General features: G+C 36.5%; 3 protein-coding genes across 3 annotated transcripts in view; all 3 read right to left on the reverse strand.

Moving 5' to 3' along the window:
• LOC111456423 (structural maintenance of chromosomes protein 5) overlaps positions 1–322 on the reverse strand; it is an 18,594-nt gene extending 18,272 nt beyond the window's left edge. Inside the window, exon 1 of the mRNA XM_023098276.1 lies at positions 121–322. Within this exon, the coding sequence (XP_022954044.1) occupies positions 121–164 (44 nt within the window). The 5' untranslated portion in view covers positions 165–322. The remainder of the gene's footprint in view (positions 1–120) is intronic.
• Positions 323–2,409: 2,087 nt separating this feature from the next.
• LOC111456229 (probable glycosyltransferase STELLO2) lies at positions 2,410–5,533 on the reverse strand. Its single transcript, XM_023098043.1, has 3 exons — positions 3,595–5,533; positions 3,137–3,263; positions 2,410–3,057 (listed from the first exon to the last, which is right to left on the reverse strand). The coding sequence occupies exons 1-3, from the start codon at positions 5,283–5,285 to the stop codon at positions 2,584–2,586; spliced, it is 2,292 nt and encodes a 763-aa protein (XP_022953811.1). The 5' UTR covers positions 5,286–5,533; the 3' UTR covers positions 2,410–2,583.
• A 410-nt stretch (positions 5,534–5,943) lies between these two features.
• Positions 5,944–11,785, reverse strand: LOC111456636 (polyamine oxidase 1-like). Its single transcript, XM_023098613.1, has 10 exons — positions 11,629–11,785; positions 11,244–11,496; positions 10,853–10,978; positions 10,670–10,731; positions 10,423–10,577; positions 8,937–9,080; positions 8,085–8,234; positions 7,080–7,334; positions 6,604–6,685; positions 5,944–6,498 (listed from the first exon to the last, which is right to left on the reverse strand). The coding sequence occupies exons 1-10, from the start codon at positions 11,678–11,680 to the stop codon at positions 6,287–6,289; spliced, it is 1,491 nt and encodes a 496-aa protein (XP_022954381.1). The 5' UTR covers positions 11,681–11,785; the 3' UTR covers positions 5,944–6,286.
• Positions 11,786–15,053: the final 3,268 nt, after the last annotated feature.

Genomic DNA, 15,053 nt, shown 5'->3' on the forward strand with positions numbered 1-15,053 from the left:
AAAAAAAAAAAAAAAAAAAAAAAAAAAAAAAAAAAAAAAAAAAAAAAAAACATACCAAGATGGTAGAAAACTACATATATTTCAACAGGGGGCCAAAATTTGAGTGATGGTGTTACGGACCTCGTAATTCTAGGGCGCTTTGCGCGACGCTTGGCTTCCGCCATAGCATAAAGCTTGGTCGAGCTTTGCAGATATGAAATTTCAACGATCCCAGGTGATCAGAGAGAGTTAGGGTTTCAGTGAGCGACTGTGAAGGGGCAGTGGGGGAAATGGCGCGAAGCAAAAATCGAACGTTAAACGCATGTACTTCGGATTTATTTTTCTTTTTTTTTCCAATTTTATGCCTTTTTTTTTCTTTTTAAATTTATTATTTACAATTCTCAAGTGATATTAGATTACTAAAAGTGTTTTTTTATTATTTATGCTTAATTAATAAATAAATAATTTTAAAAATCGATTATTATAAAATTTATTCTTAAGAAAAAAAAATTACTAACAAATTTCTAAATTAATATTGGTCTAAAATACAATTGAAAAGTTGAGGGTAATTTGGTAATTTAACCTACTTTAATTTAAGATTACGACTCAACGATTTCTCCGGTGAATTATTTTCCGTTTTTTTTTTCAATGGTAAGCACTGATCTGAGCTGAGCCTTCCATGGTTGAACTTCAATCACACAACGGAAGCATGCTGAATTTTAGTTCATCGCTGGTTTTGTTTCTCGTCGTACTTGAAATCGCTCTTTCGGAACGAGAAACGATTCAAGCAATGATCCTGATCCATCGTTTGGATTCGAAAACTTTATCTCCTTCGATTCAGGGAGCTGCGACAAAGGCGTTCTCTGGCAATTGCTTCCCACTCATGTAGATAGCTTCGAGTTTCAGATTGTTTCCAGGGTACTATTGGATGGAATTTTGATTTTGTTACCGTTTAAATCTGTTCTATTAGTTTTTTTATATCTCAATTGCATTTTTAAACGAAGTTGATTGGCTTAGGTTTGAGAATATGAAATGTGCCAATTGACATGCCCTGATTATGTAATGCATCTTCGTGCTTCTCATTATAATTTTCAAGAATTCTCCAATGTTTTTGAATCTGACTTCATCAACCTAATCATGTCTTCTGATTCTCTATTTATCACCAAGACGTTTGTCGATATGTAATTTCAAGTCCTCAAGATATTGGGACAAAGACTTCCCCGCTATACTTTGTTCAATTCCTTAGCTATTTCTAGTGGTCTTGTTTCCATTCCCAAGATATTGGTATAAAAAAGAGGGCCTAATGTGCCCATAACTATGGCAACGAAACGGGTTTGCGGGCTAGCAACGAAACCAGCTAAGAGCAACTCCAAGCTTTAGGAAGAATACGATCTCACTAATGCAACCAATTGAAAGCAAGGTCTAATTGCTTATTGCACTTCACGCGCAGGAACGGATCTTAGCCAATTACAGACTTGCTTTTGCGAGAGCACCAGTAAGCACGCGCAGGTGGATTCTCCCCTATTTTCAGGCTGCTAGACTTGGGTGGATCTAAGCACATGAAAAATGAGCCATGCAAGAGACTGTTAAGCGGAGCCTTGTCGGAACATCGGGTTGCCTAAATTGTCGAATGATACTATGCGGGGTCGATGCTTGCATACGCGCAAAGCAGCTATGCATCGGATATGTTGACTTAATTTACACGGCAAGTGCATTGAGAAGGGAATGAGAGCTTCCATTTGGAAGCATGGAGAAGGGAATGGATCATGTTCTCAAATAAATGGCAAGCTGCTTTAGAGTTTTACCACCCGGTATAAGCGAGAGGAATTGCAGCTGCTATTTCTAGAACCTTGTATCTGAATGAGTACCAGTTCTACTGCGTAGCTCTAAAAGACGCATAATGGAAAGCCTTAAAATCTTGAGGGAAAGCTCAAAGAAACAATATCTGTTAGTGGTGAGCTTGGACTATTACAAATGATATCAGAGCTAGACACCAAGTGGTGTGCCAACGAGGACGTTAGGCACCGAAAGGGAGTGGATAGTGAGATCCCACATAGTCCGTGGAAACCTCTCCCTAGCATACGCGTTTTCAAAACATTGAGGAAAGTAAAAAATGACAATATCTGCTGGCGGTTACCATGGCTCTGTGTTCAATCTAATTCTTATATTTTTCCCTTTTCCAAAAGTCTTGAATCTTCTTAGCTCTCGAGTATTACTCATCATTTAAGCAACTATGTAAATGGAAAGCAAATCAATATACAGTTCACATTGATATTTCCTCTTAACTTCGTCTACGAAAAAATTAAATATAGAGGAAAAATATAAGCCAAAAAACGTGATGATATGAACCACTACCAAGGAATTTCCATACCTTAAGGTCCAATTACAAGGACGAGAGCCAATAAACTACAATAAACCTTCTTATATTAAAGCTACGGTGAGCTCATCAAAAGAAATTCTTGAATATAAGTGTACAAGATTTGTTGTAATTTCTTGGCTCTCGTCCTTATAATTGGACCTTGAGGTATGAAAATTTCTTAGTTCCTCACATGGCTCCAAATTACACATACATTTGTACACTCATATTTTGAGTATATCCAACTCTTACACCAGCTCCTTCAGTAGCGGGTCACCTGCAGCCATGAGTCTCATAAGCTCAGCAAATTCCACTTCATTGGAAACCCTCCATGGATGAACAGCAGGAACTTCAGCAGCATACAAGTTTGTATCATTACTAATAAGTTGCTCAGCTGGTGTCTTCTTATACACCATTCGGCCGAACACGTCGTCGAAATTTAGGGGCAGATCCATTGCCATGAAGAACATTGGCACAGCTACTCTGTAGTCAATCTTGTAGTTGCCAACAAGAGCCACAAGATCCTTGAAGTCTCCCACAAACTGCCGAGGTACGTAAAACACTTCACAGTTACAAATCACGAGATCTCGCCCAGTCGGGTTACTTTCCTTATAGTTGACTTGAAAATCAACAGGCATTGTGTTCACAACCTTCTTCACCCAGCTTGCTTGTTTACCAAACCAGACAGAGTCATCACTGACTCTGGACCAAGACTGAGGGACCTGTGAGAAACAGGAATATTCATACGTTTTTCAACTGATCTATGGAGCAAGAGAGAGATAGAACTGAGACCTGCATTACCTTGTAAGTGATCCAAAGCTTATCTTTATCTGCTTGCAGTAAATTCCAATAGTTGAGAATGGTATTATCTTGCAGGAACAGGAAACCTTCTGCATTAGGAGATCTTTCAAAGACCGTTGGCAGGTACCTATAAAAGGAAATTATGACCTTTTCTACATAAATATTTAGTCATTTCTCATTTTAATTAGGAACTACGACCCAGATCCATCGCTAGCAGACATTGTCCTCTTTGGGCCTTCCCTTTCGGGCTTCCCCTCAAGGTTTTAAAACGTGTCTGCTAGGAGACCACACCCTTATAAATGGTGGTTTGTTCTCCTCCCCGTCCGTTAAGCAAAGATAATAAAGTAAAACGATACAATAACAATTTTCCCCTTAAAAAAAGTAGACTACAAGTTGAAAAGATACCAAGAACAAAGTACTGAAAATGTAATTATATTGAAGGATAGGAAGTTATTTACTTGTATATAAACTCCAAAGAAGCTTCCTCCACTCCCAAATCTGCCCTGCCATGCTCTGCCACAACCACCACAGTTTTGAAAATCCTTCCATAAAGCAATCTCCATTTCATGGCAGTTCTATCCACAACACCTCCATTTTCAACGAACAAGATCATCACCACATTGCCAAACTTCTTCCTCCACCTAACCAACTTCCCTATCTCGAAGTTCACAGTCTCAGATTCCTCCACCCCAAGATGAAAACCAGGCAGTTTTTGAGGAACAAAACTCCTCCCATTATCGACACCGACATTGCTTCTTCTTCCTCTTCTCTGTTTGTTCATTTCAAATCCCTTCAGTCTTGGTTGGATGTACCCAACAGAAACCAAATCTTGAAGCCAAGCCACACTCAGTTTCACGTCATTGTCCTTCCAAAACCCTTCCTCTGCCATTGAATGGCTCAATTCCAAAGCCTTCTCAAAGAATGTGGCCTTGTTTGATCTCCATGAGGTCAAGAACTTTACCAATCTACCCACATTCACATGGAGATCTTTCTCTTCTGAAAATGGATATCCTTCAATGTCATCGTGTCTAAACATTGTTGGTGGATAAACCACTACAAAACCTCCTACTTCCCATAAAAGCCTCTGTGCCCAATAACCCCTCAGGATATCAGAAGCCATTGTACTAACTGAAGCGGGAAGCATTAGAGCCCATAATGCTGACGTATGAAACAAAGTATTGAAAGAATTCAATGGTACCATCACGCCATGAGGCAGGGCGACTTTCGGGGCGTGCTCATCGAATCTTATGTTCAATGCCTCCGAACGTGTCTTTCGAGTGAAGTAAAACACTGAATCCACATCTGGTAGACCATTGGATATGCCCTGTTGAATGAACTGTAATCCTCCAAATACTTGGCTGTAGTGTTCTTCATACACAACATCTCCTACATTCTCCAATGGCAACCCTCTAGGCCAAACTGACCGCTGTCCGAAATGAATATACGGATTCACAACGGTTTTATTCGGGTTCTCAAAATCAAACTGCAAGATTCTCTCCTGCAATGTATCCACATTGGACAATTTCAAATCAAAATGCTTCCCGAGATCCCCATCAATCACTTCGCCCCGATCATCTGCATCGAATATCATTTTCGCTCCATGTTGGATAGCGAAAAGGTACCCAACAGTCTTTCTAGCATAAGAATCATAAGGAAGAAAATCCACAACTCTAAATCCTAAGCTAGATTGCTGCTCTAGAGACAGAAATATAACTCCCTTGAGACTCCAATCCGATGGAGTTCTAGAATTTCCAACAGCTAGTACCTGCCATCCTCTAGTTTTAGCAAGCTTTCGAAGTGAATCCGAAGGATAACTCGAAACGGAGACAACAATCCATCGATCAGAGCTAAAAGAGGCGTAAGTCGAAGACTTGTCTACAATGGGATGAACAGAATCAAAGTTGATATTGGGCAAATGAAAGAGGTCAGGGGGTTTGGGGCGAGAGTTGAAGCAGAGAAATGCAGCAGAATCAGGAGCTCCTTGGAGAAAGAAGAAGGAGGCGATTGTGAGGGTTAGAAAGAAAATGGTAGCGATTTTGAAGAGATTGAGAGAGACCCAGTTGGAGAAATCGAAAGGATTGGATTCAGGGAAGGTATTGGCGAGTGGGATTTGGTGGGGTTTTGGGCTCTGCCGATCCTGGACCAACATGGTGTACCAAAACAGTTCTCTCAAGCTACGCAAATTGTGTTATGAACTGGGAGAGAGGTTTGGATAATCATAGAAAGCTAAAATGGAGAAGGAACAGAACCACTAGGAGTAATCTCTCTTCCTCTCTCTCTCTCTCTAGTCTCAGTGCTCCAGCCGACAATACCCTACTGAGGAAGCTGACAAATTTGGATCATCCGTTTTTTCTTTAATTAGTTTAGAACAGAGATGGGAGGGGCCTTGTGAAAGGCAACTACCATTACAAAAATAAAAAATACAGTGAAGTGATGAAGGATGTGAAGGATGTGAAGGATGTGAGGGCCATATGGAAATAAATGAACAGCCCCCACCGACAGAGAGAGAAACTCTCATACCCTTTTTGACTCCTCATCATATTTCCTCTCCTTTCCTCCACACACTTCACAATCTTCTTCAACTTGGTAGCGGTAAACTCACAACTGAACATTAGATTAGGAGGACATTTATCATCTTGGAAATTGTAGTTTAAATATAATATTATATCACTCTAACCCAACCTGGCATCTATATTTTAACCCAACCTGGCATCTATATTTTTTATTCGGCTGGTCCACTCACTCTGTTAATCTAACATAGTATGAGACAGACTATTGTGAATTTCAAGAACAAAATTTGGAAATTGGAGTCAAAAAGTGAGAGATTAACTTCTTTCTTGCACTAAAAGATGAGTAACAATACAACTAGAAAATCCAATATTTTCCCCCCACAATTCTTCAATTTCCTCTTAGAACTTTTTCATCAACAAAATAATTTCTAGAACTAAAAGTAAACCCTTCAACAATTAGACAAGTGGGCACACCTTGATTTCTATGAAGATCATCATCTCGTAACTTTTATTTTCTGGATGGTATCGGATCTCGAATCAAGTTTGGATTCAAATTCATCTTCTTGTCATATTTGTCACCCACCGTGTTTTCTTCGTCATACGAATAAGATCTGTGTTCCTCAATATGTCGTCCATGTAGTCATAAAATTGCTTCCTGGATACCGAGCTTGCCGTTAAGGTACAATTGTGTTGGAAGATCACATTTGTGAAGGCCCGAGACAGTCTCTGCTTGTTTCAAAGTCAATGATCCTGTTAGAGCTAGTAAGGGCTCTAACAAGAATGATTGGCCCTCGCTTTTTCTCTCCTTATCTTTCCTCATTTCTTCTAACAAGGCATTGCTGGTGTCTATGCCTGTTCCATTGGTTAATAGAGAAGTGAATCTCGTCAGAAAAACATGTATTAGAAGTATGTAAAGTATCCAATAAAACCAAATTAGTTAGAAGGCGTTTCACAAACCTGCAAGATATCCACCATGTACATAGCCATTAAATCTTTCGCTCGTGTGTTCTCCAGTGAAGAAGATACGTCCAATGGGTTCCTGAAAACGACACGCCAGAAGTAAATTGGTTAAAATGAAATATCTGGCATCAAAATAGTCTTAAAACTCTTAACAATTATCATCTAGTATTTCCATAATTACTTAAATCTTGCTGATGCAAGAGATTAATACTAAGTGCATTTTGACCCTCTAACAAAGTGAAACTAACAAAAAGCAAATCAAAACCATCTTCTGAACACACTACATTAGCTTGTGTCTGTGCTTTGTCGTGTCACATATTCCAATCCATTCCATCTAATGGTCTTTTAACGAAATATGTTAGTTCAGAGGTGTAATTGGCCGCGTTGACAGGCTTCTACAAAATGTTTTTACTTCGATCAATCACGCAATCACTTACGAATCAAAAATTGCAGAGAGAGAAAAAGCAGTGAACCTTAATGTTTTGAACAATTTGGCAATCGGAGATGATGGGGTAGTTACTGTAGCTACCCCGTTGGAATCTGTTACTCCACCAGCGGGGAACAAGTATGTCAATAGCATCAGGGATGTCGGGTCCAAACATATCCCTAAGCACTTCCATGGATTCTCTCAACGTCTCTTCATCGGATTGAGCTTCAACTCGTTTTGATTCTCCATTCGTAATTGTCACCACCAGGATATTGGACCCAGGATAGGCATTCTCCATGTTCTGATGTCATCATAATAGTCAGTTAGTAGTATGATCATTAATCCATAGCAGTCATAAAAGGAAGATCAAGTATCAAATGCCATGACTCTGTCAGATTAAGTCACGGAGATATTCACAATACGTCCTCCGCCAATCAAGCAAAACACTCATTCCTTAAATTATTATGGCTCCATCATTCAAGATTTAATGTTCGTGGAGCAGATATTGACAGATGTGATAGCTGACAAAAGTATCAACAAAACCATAAAAGAGAGTGCCAAAGGTTTATCTACGAAAAACTTAAAGAACTGTATTGTGTATTTGACGAGTAAATTTGTGATGTGATAAGTGTATTTTAAAATTTTTAATTCACATACAAAATGTAACTAGAGGGTCGAAGGCGATGACATCCGTATTCTGGAAACCAATACAAGGATTAAGAATTAATTAAACATGAGAGTTAAAAGGTTGCATGTGACCCATGTGCCCCTAATTATGAAAGTATTTCCTACCGTATAATAAGTTAATAATGATAAGACTAAACTAATATAAAAAAAATTGATGCATAGCACATAGGTCATACGGCTACTATGTTCAACCTAAGACCTGGCTGGCTTTCCCTGTGGACTTATATTGGCAAGCATGCAATTCTTCTAGCTAAGAAGGCTTTGTTTATTCACTTAATATTTTCTGGATGAGTAGTGATGATGAGATGAGTGTTAGCTGGCAACAACAACGAAAAAATTAACCAAAAAGAAAATGTTAACGAACCTGCCAAAACGTGTAATAGCCCCTTCTTTCATGGGCGTAAATAAAGAATTCTTTTCCGGGTCCGCACGGCCAGAACTTGTATGGAAACTTGAGGAAAATCTTTGTATACACCATCACGTCACATTTCTCTATGGCCTCTGTTTTCCACCTCTGTTTCATTATATTTAAAACCATACTGTTTAGTTAATAATACTAATACTAACCCCTGGCAGCGATATAGAAATAAAAGATTCCAACAAGGAGTATCAGTACACAGAAACAGAGGACAGTGCGGAAATACCATATCATACCATATCATACCATACCAACCAGCAATCAATGGTTCAGCAAATAGAAACACAAGTGGGTAAGTAAAATAGACTCGTGGGTTTGAATCTTAGAGACACACAGAGGATATGAACCACAAAATGCAAAACTGGGAGATGTTGTTGCATGGGAGTTGCACATAGACACATTGGGAATTCGATTCTTACGTCATGAGTCAGTAGGAGACCTTGCCATCCATAAATTCTGACTCTGCCCACTAAATGAAAAATTAAATAATGGAGCAGGCCCTTTAGAGATGTATATCAAGAGAAGTCAAGTCAGAGCGAAAATCCCACCACCACCTCACAGGACGTCAGAGGCCGAGAGATATTTATTGTGTTATGAATAATACTGAAAGGTCAAGATTCTGCCCACCCATCTTAGGTCTCTCAATAGAGGCTCACAGATCAAGAGGCAACAGATACGACACGTCGTCATAAATTGTAGGGGGCATTCTTGGTGTTGGTGGGGGCAAAAGTAAAAAATAGAGAGAGAACAGTAGAATAGTAACAAACAATATGGAATAAATAAAAGAAGAAAACGTACGGGTAACGATGGAGTGAAAGAAATGAGGTCGCTTTGGAGTACACCAATGCTAACAGATAAAACCACATAATTTGCTTCATAGATGCATCCATCCTCCGTTGTTACAGTAACCCCGGTTCTCGAGTGTTGTATTTCCCGAACGACCTGCAAAAAATGATGCATAAAATTCGTCATGGAGAAGAATAGAAACAGATGAGAAATTGACACAGCAGACAACTCCACCTAGAAGAACCCGAACCATTTATTTTTTATTAGGGAAAGATTATGGGGTATCTTTGCCGAGTTAATGATTCTATCACAACTAATTGATGGCTGCTATCTAAAAACCACAGTGATTACTAGCAGTTAAGCGGGACGATGAAAACAGGGGAAGCATCCCTTATTTACTGCAATTCGCATCAGATTCGTTGGGCAATAAAGGAGCCAAAACAACAGCCCCATTAAATGGAGATATTGACAAGACTCCCCACTATCATGTTTTTATTTGAGTTGATTTGACATCTCACCCCATGGGCTATTGTTTATGGTCATAAAAACCACTGTGCGCCCAAATGCAAATTGGTATTCAGTGACCCTACTAATTTAATAATGGTAAAAAGGGCCTTCAAAACGTTTGCATATTGTAATCACAATTCTGTCAAGTATGATACAAGCAAGGACATTGCTGGCAAGTCAAAGTTTCGCTATTCAAGTAGGGGGAAAGCTATCAAAGCTTACTGCTCATGGTTTGGCGTAGGGGTCAATCAAAAATTCAAAAGCCCCAACCAACAGAAGTAGACAGCGTATTGGTTTCACAGTTGAAGAACAATTTAGCGTCAATTTCGTTGTAAAAAAACCCCATAAAATAGAACAAGTACTACTGAAATCATCTGTCTAACAGGTCTATTCAGCGATGGCCTTTCAAAAGATATCCACAAGAAATCATCTGGCAATAGGCTATGAAAGTGATATCGCGATCATATGACACAGACGGATGCCACTAATTTCAACCAATATCTTAAAAAATATATTTTGGCAGCCAAGATTAATATATTGTGGAAGCTCGCAAATCCCAAGACCGATTTTTCTCAATAGCCAGGACCCAGGTATCCAATGCAGATCATAAAGTTCATTCAGCCGCTAAAAGAATTAAAGATTATCAAGTTGACCACCACCTAGGCTAATACACAGCAGCTTCTAATATAAACTGGCAAATGGCAACAGTAATAATATAATATGAATGGAAATTGCTTTCAGAAACGTCATTATCTGCAAACTCCCAAAAGTGGGTCAATCATCAATCTCAACGACAAATAAGAACAGCACATGCAAACAAAAGAGATACCCGGGATTTTTATCCTATACTTTTTCTGTTTCTTTTACTGTATTTTTATCAAAGCCCATATCCGTCCTTTTGTTTCATCATATGATTGGGTAATCAAAACCAGAACAGACAAATTTTTCATTTAAAAACATATAATTAGCTAAAAGTCAATTTTTTGCTCACCTTGTTGAGTTTGAGACGACTGTCCGAGACCTTTCCCTCTGAGGTAAAAAGAAAATCCTCAGCCATTTTGTAGAGCAAATATTCATACCCTCTTTCATCTGCAACCAAAAATTCCCTTTCTCCAAAATCCAAGTACGTCGATATAGGCTCAACCTCTGCACAAAACCACCCAGCAGTTCCCAGTTCAATATTCTCATACAGAATATTAGAATAAGAAAAGAGAACAAGGATCCGAAAGCAAAATGACCTGCCATCTCGAAATCGTGGAGTATAAAGTCGATGGCGAGTTCCATAGGCGTCTTTGGAGTACTGAAAACAAAAAGAAAGAAGAGATAACATAAACAAATATGTTTGTTGAGTATTGATGCCATACTTTTTCTTCTTTTTGAGATGCTCATCAAACCAGCGATAGACTTTTTTAAAAAGTTACCAAGGCGGCTCCGATACAATGGAGACATCGTCAGCATCTGTCCCCTGGTTCCTCAGATTCTGAATCGCTGTGTCCACCGCCTTCTTGTACGAGTCGGCCGCAACACCACTCGGAAAGATTTTACCACTGTAAACTCATTGATTCAAAAACCTAGTCTCACTTCAAATTGAACGAGAAAAGGAGAGCGAAACACAGAATGGAAGAAAAAATTGACAGATGCACGTTCAAAATCCATCTCTCAATCATCATTACATTGTTCAATACCACTCAATAATGCCTCAAAGAGAGAAAAAAGAAATCAGAGCAAAAATGGCGGCGGATTAAAAGAAATCCGAAACACAGAGACTGGGGGAAACACAAAATAGCAACAATCAGGATCGGGAATTCAAACCTTCGATGATCGTAGATATTGTAGCGAGCATTGCTGTAATCAGAGAAGCAAGTACGTAGACTGGATTTGAGAGCAAGTTCCCAAACCGGATTCGGCTCTTTTCCACCTACTCCAACAATCCAACCCGCTCCAAGTTCCACCGATACGCCTCCAAAATTCTCTTTACAAACTCTTCCTCCGATACGGTCGGAAGCCTCCAAAATCACCACGTCGTCTATTCCATTGTCCACCAGTACCTTCGCCGCCGACAAACCTTCCGATCAAAAATCAACCGAACCAGAGAAAGAAAAAAAAAAAAAAAACAAGAAACAGAAACTCAGAAACAGAATGAATCAATAGACGAAGCCAAAGCATTTAAAAATAAGACAAAAGGAGAGTGACTCACCGGAAACACCGGCGCCGATGACGATGACGGAGGAACGAGAAGGGGAATCCATAAACGAAAAGAAAGGGAGAAATCGAAAGAAAAGAGAGAGAGGGAGAGAGAGAGAGAGAGAGAATAACTTTGTTGGATTATGGTAACGATAATTGAAGAAATAGCGGGAGTCGGTTTATATAGTTTTTTTTTTTCTGGACTCACCTCTTTGGGTGGAGATTCCCAATCTTGTACTCCATTCCTAAAATTAAGAGAGAGAAGTGAACAGATGAGAGAGAATTTCACGTTCAAATTTCCAACTTCATCCTTCTACCTGCTCACTCAAAAAAAATTAAAAATTAAAAATTAAAATAACAAAATTAGAGTAAAAAATAAATAAAAATAAAAATAATTAGAGATCCTTGATCTAAACCCATGATCATTTTTTTTACTATGGCTTCGAGGAAGCGAAGCCTCGACTCCTTTTATTTTGAAGTCTTACATAATTTATCAATATGGCTCTGATACCACGTTAGATGAACACGACTCTCCACAATGGTATGATATTATCCACTTTGAGTATAAACTCTCATTATTTTGCTTTGGACTTCCAGGCTCGTACCAATAATAATGGAGCGAGTATTCTTCGATTATAAACTCATGATCATTTCTTAAATTACCCCATGTGACTTTAGCTCACGTGACTTTCATCAACACAAATGTCTAATTCACCAAAAATAAATCAAATAAGAATATAAAATTAAAAAAATCAAATAAGAATATAAAATTTTATTTTAATTAATTGTTTGACGAGAATAAAATTCGTAATAAAAATTACATACAAATTTCAAACGTGCTTTTTATTTTTAAATTCGGACATCAACCATATTTAAATTATTTAAATTGATTTATTTAGCACTATATATGTATATATATATATTAAAAATTCACAATTATTTTAAATAAATAGAGAAAATAAACTATGAAACACATTATTATCTATTTAATTATCACATTTTCTCTCATTTATATTAATTCTTGCATTTAAGAAAATCTAATATTTGTGAAAAATTACGCATTAAATTCTAATAACGGATTAAATTAAAAAAAAAATTAATCAATATAATCGAACATTTAGGGATAAATTTAATAATTCTCCAACTAATTTTTTTTTAATTACAATATAATTAAAAAAAACAATTGTTTTTCTTCTCATTTTCCGATGGAAAAAAAAACAATAAATTAATAAAATAGAATATTCAAATTGAAAACAGAATCCTTTAAATTACAGAAACCAAAATTAACAAAAATAGAAAGAAATGTTAAAGAGTACAATACCAAAAACAGAATTAAAATTAAAATAAAAATAAAAACAGTAAGCGACATTATTCCAATTATTTATGTTTGAGGGGCAATATCGGAATTCGACCGAGTCAAACAACCTATAATTTATAAACATATTTTAATTATGTATAGTGTATAAGACAAGTTTTTTATTTATTTTTTATTTTTTTTATTTTCAATAAATTAAAAAAAATTATGGCTGTACTTGTACTATTGTACCCTTCAGTCTTCCCTTCCCATACCTATTATTTCCAATATATATATTATTTTAATTATTAAACAAATATTTCTTGAATAATTATTAGTCATACGAATTTTCACATTTTAATTTTGCGATATATATATATTTTTTTCAAATTTATAATTTAAAAATTAGTCGAGAAGGGAGGAGGGTATTTTGGTAAAATGGGAATGGGGAGAGGTGTACGTAAGGGTGTGGTCAACGTCAGAACGTGAAAGACATTGAATGGGAGTGGGACCCAGAGGATCAAAGAGGAGAAGAAGGGAAAAAAAAAAAAAAAAAGGGACCGCACCTGCACCGCACGTGTCGAGGTTGATACGACACGTGTAAGCGGAAATCCGAAAGGGTGTTGTTGTAATTGAAGCTGTCTGTCACGGTGGTAATTTTGACAGCTGGGTAACCGGCGGCCGGAAACAAACAAGCAAGGTCCACGCTACCCCTGCTGTTCCTGCTTCCAAACAGTCTGTCCCGCTAACCTTCCCTTCTGTTTTCCCATCTCACCTTTTGTTTTTTCCCCATAATATAATATTAATCTATTTAATTTTTATTATTTATTATTTATTATTATTATTATATTCTAATATTAAAATTAACATTTTTTTTTAAATATAGAGATATGAAAAAGTTAAATTCATGTATCTTATCTAATAAAGTTATTATGTGACATATGACAAATTTGGCATCAAATTTGATAATTAAACATATTTATTAGTCGAGTTAATTTAATCAATTCAAAAATAGTGTTATAATTCGACCGTACTCTACTTTTGATGTTTATAACTGATGTTAGCGATGCAGTGTGGCTTGTGAATGTTTAATTGTAACAGTCTAATACCACTAGATATTGTCCTTTTTAGACTTTTCAATGTTTTAAAATGTGTCTATTAGGGAGAGGTTTCTACACCCTTATAAGAAATGTTTCGTTTATTTCTCCAACCGATGTGAGACCTCACAATCCACCCTCTTGGGGCCCACAGTCCTCACTAGCACACTACTCAACATCGGATTCTAATACCATTTGTAACAGTCTAAACCCACCGCTAACCACCTTGTTTTGCACTAAATTTTTTTGTTTTAAATTTTTTTGTTTTAAATTCTATTCGGCTGATTAATAATTTTATATTTATTGATTACTGTAACGCTATTTTATATTTTAAATATATATATTGGCAATTTTCTTAACATATAAACTATATTATAAAATATAGATTGATGAATAAAACCGTACACATTGGCAGCAGTGGATGAATCAAAGATAATATATAATAAATAATTAAATTAAAGAACAAATGGAAATTGGAAGTCAACGGTTGTAGTGGATGAATCGTGGGTCACTGTACTCGTTTTCTGATTTATTATTATTTTTATACTATATTGTTTATATTGATTCTTTAGATTCTTTTATTCGAGATACATGTTTATGATGTTTATTATGTTCATTGTTATTATAATTTTAAATCATATGTTATATGGTCATATATAAATGACTCAAATAATATGGCCTACCTAATCTTAATTGTTTATTTTATTTTAATTATATTTTTTAAAAAATATTAAATTTGGTTGAATTAAATGTACTCGAGTCTATTGGACTATTACTAGTCAAATTAAAAATTAATATTTAATTTTTATAATTGATGTTAAGTAATGTGTTTGTGACCCGTAAATGTTTAATTTAAATTTAAATAAATATAATTTTAGTTATTAGTGTGAAAAGATTTCTCCGAATTTTGAGACCTCACTATTTCCTCGATCTGTCTTAGTATAAAAATATATAAATTAAACTCACACGAGAAACTTTCTAAATTAAGTTATAATTTGTTTCACGTTTAATATTTTGCTTTCATCTATTTGATTTTCACCTAATAAA

The sequence above is a fragment of the Cucurbita moschata genome, unplaced genomic scaffold (genome assembly GCF_002738365.1).
Source record: "Cucurbita moschata cultivar Rifu unplaced genomic scaffold, Cmos_1.0 Cmo_Scf00018, whole genome shotgun sequence".
In the NCBI taxonomy this organism is placed as follows: Eukaryota; Viridiplantae; Streptophyta; class Magnoliopsida; order Cucurbitales; family Cucurbitaceae; genus Cucurbita; species Cucurbita moschata.

Excerpts from the sequence above, each read along its gene's own strand:
- LOC111456229 (XM_023098043.1), bottom strand. The coding sequence starts at position 5,285 with ATGTTGGTCCAGGATCGGCAGAGCCCAAAACCCCACCAAATCCCACTC. Across the intron at positions 3,264-3,594 it reads TCTTTGGAGTTTATATACAA|GTACCTGCCAACGGTCTTTG; the intron begins GTAAATAACTTC and ends TTCCTTTTATAG. Across the intron at positions 3,058-3,136 it reads AGCTTTGGATCACTTACAAG|GTCCCTCAGTCTTGGTCCAG; the intron begins GTAATGCAGGTC and ends TGTTTCTCACAG.
- LOC111456636 (XM_023098613.1), bottom strand. The coding sequence starts at position 11,680 with ATGGATTCCCCTTCTCGTTCCTCCGTCATCGTCATCGGCGCCGGTGTT. Across the intron at positions 9,081-10,422 it reads GTCGTCTCAAACTCAACAAG|GTCGTTCGGGAAATACAACA; the intron begins GTGAGCAAAAAA and ends CATTTTTTGCAG. Across the intron at positions 7,335-8,084 it reads GCTATTACACGTTTTGGCAG|AACATGGAGAATGCCTATCC; the intron begins GTTCGTTAACAT and ends TGATGACATCAG.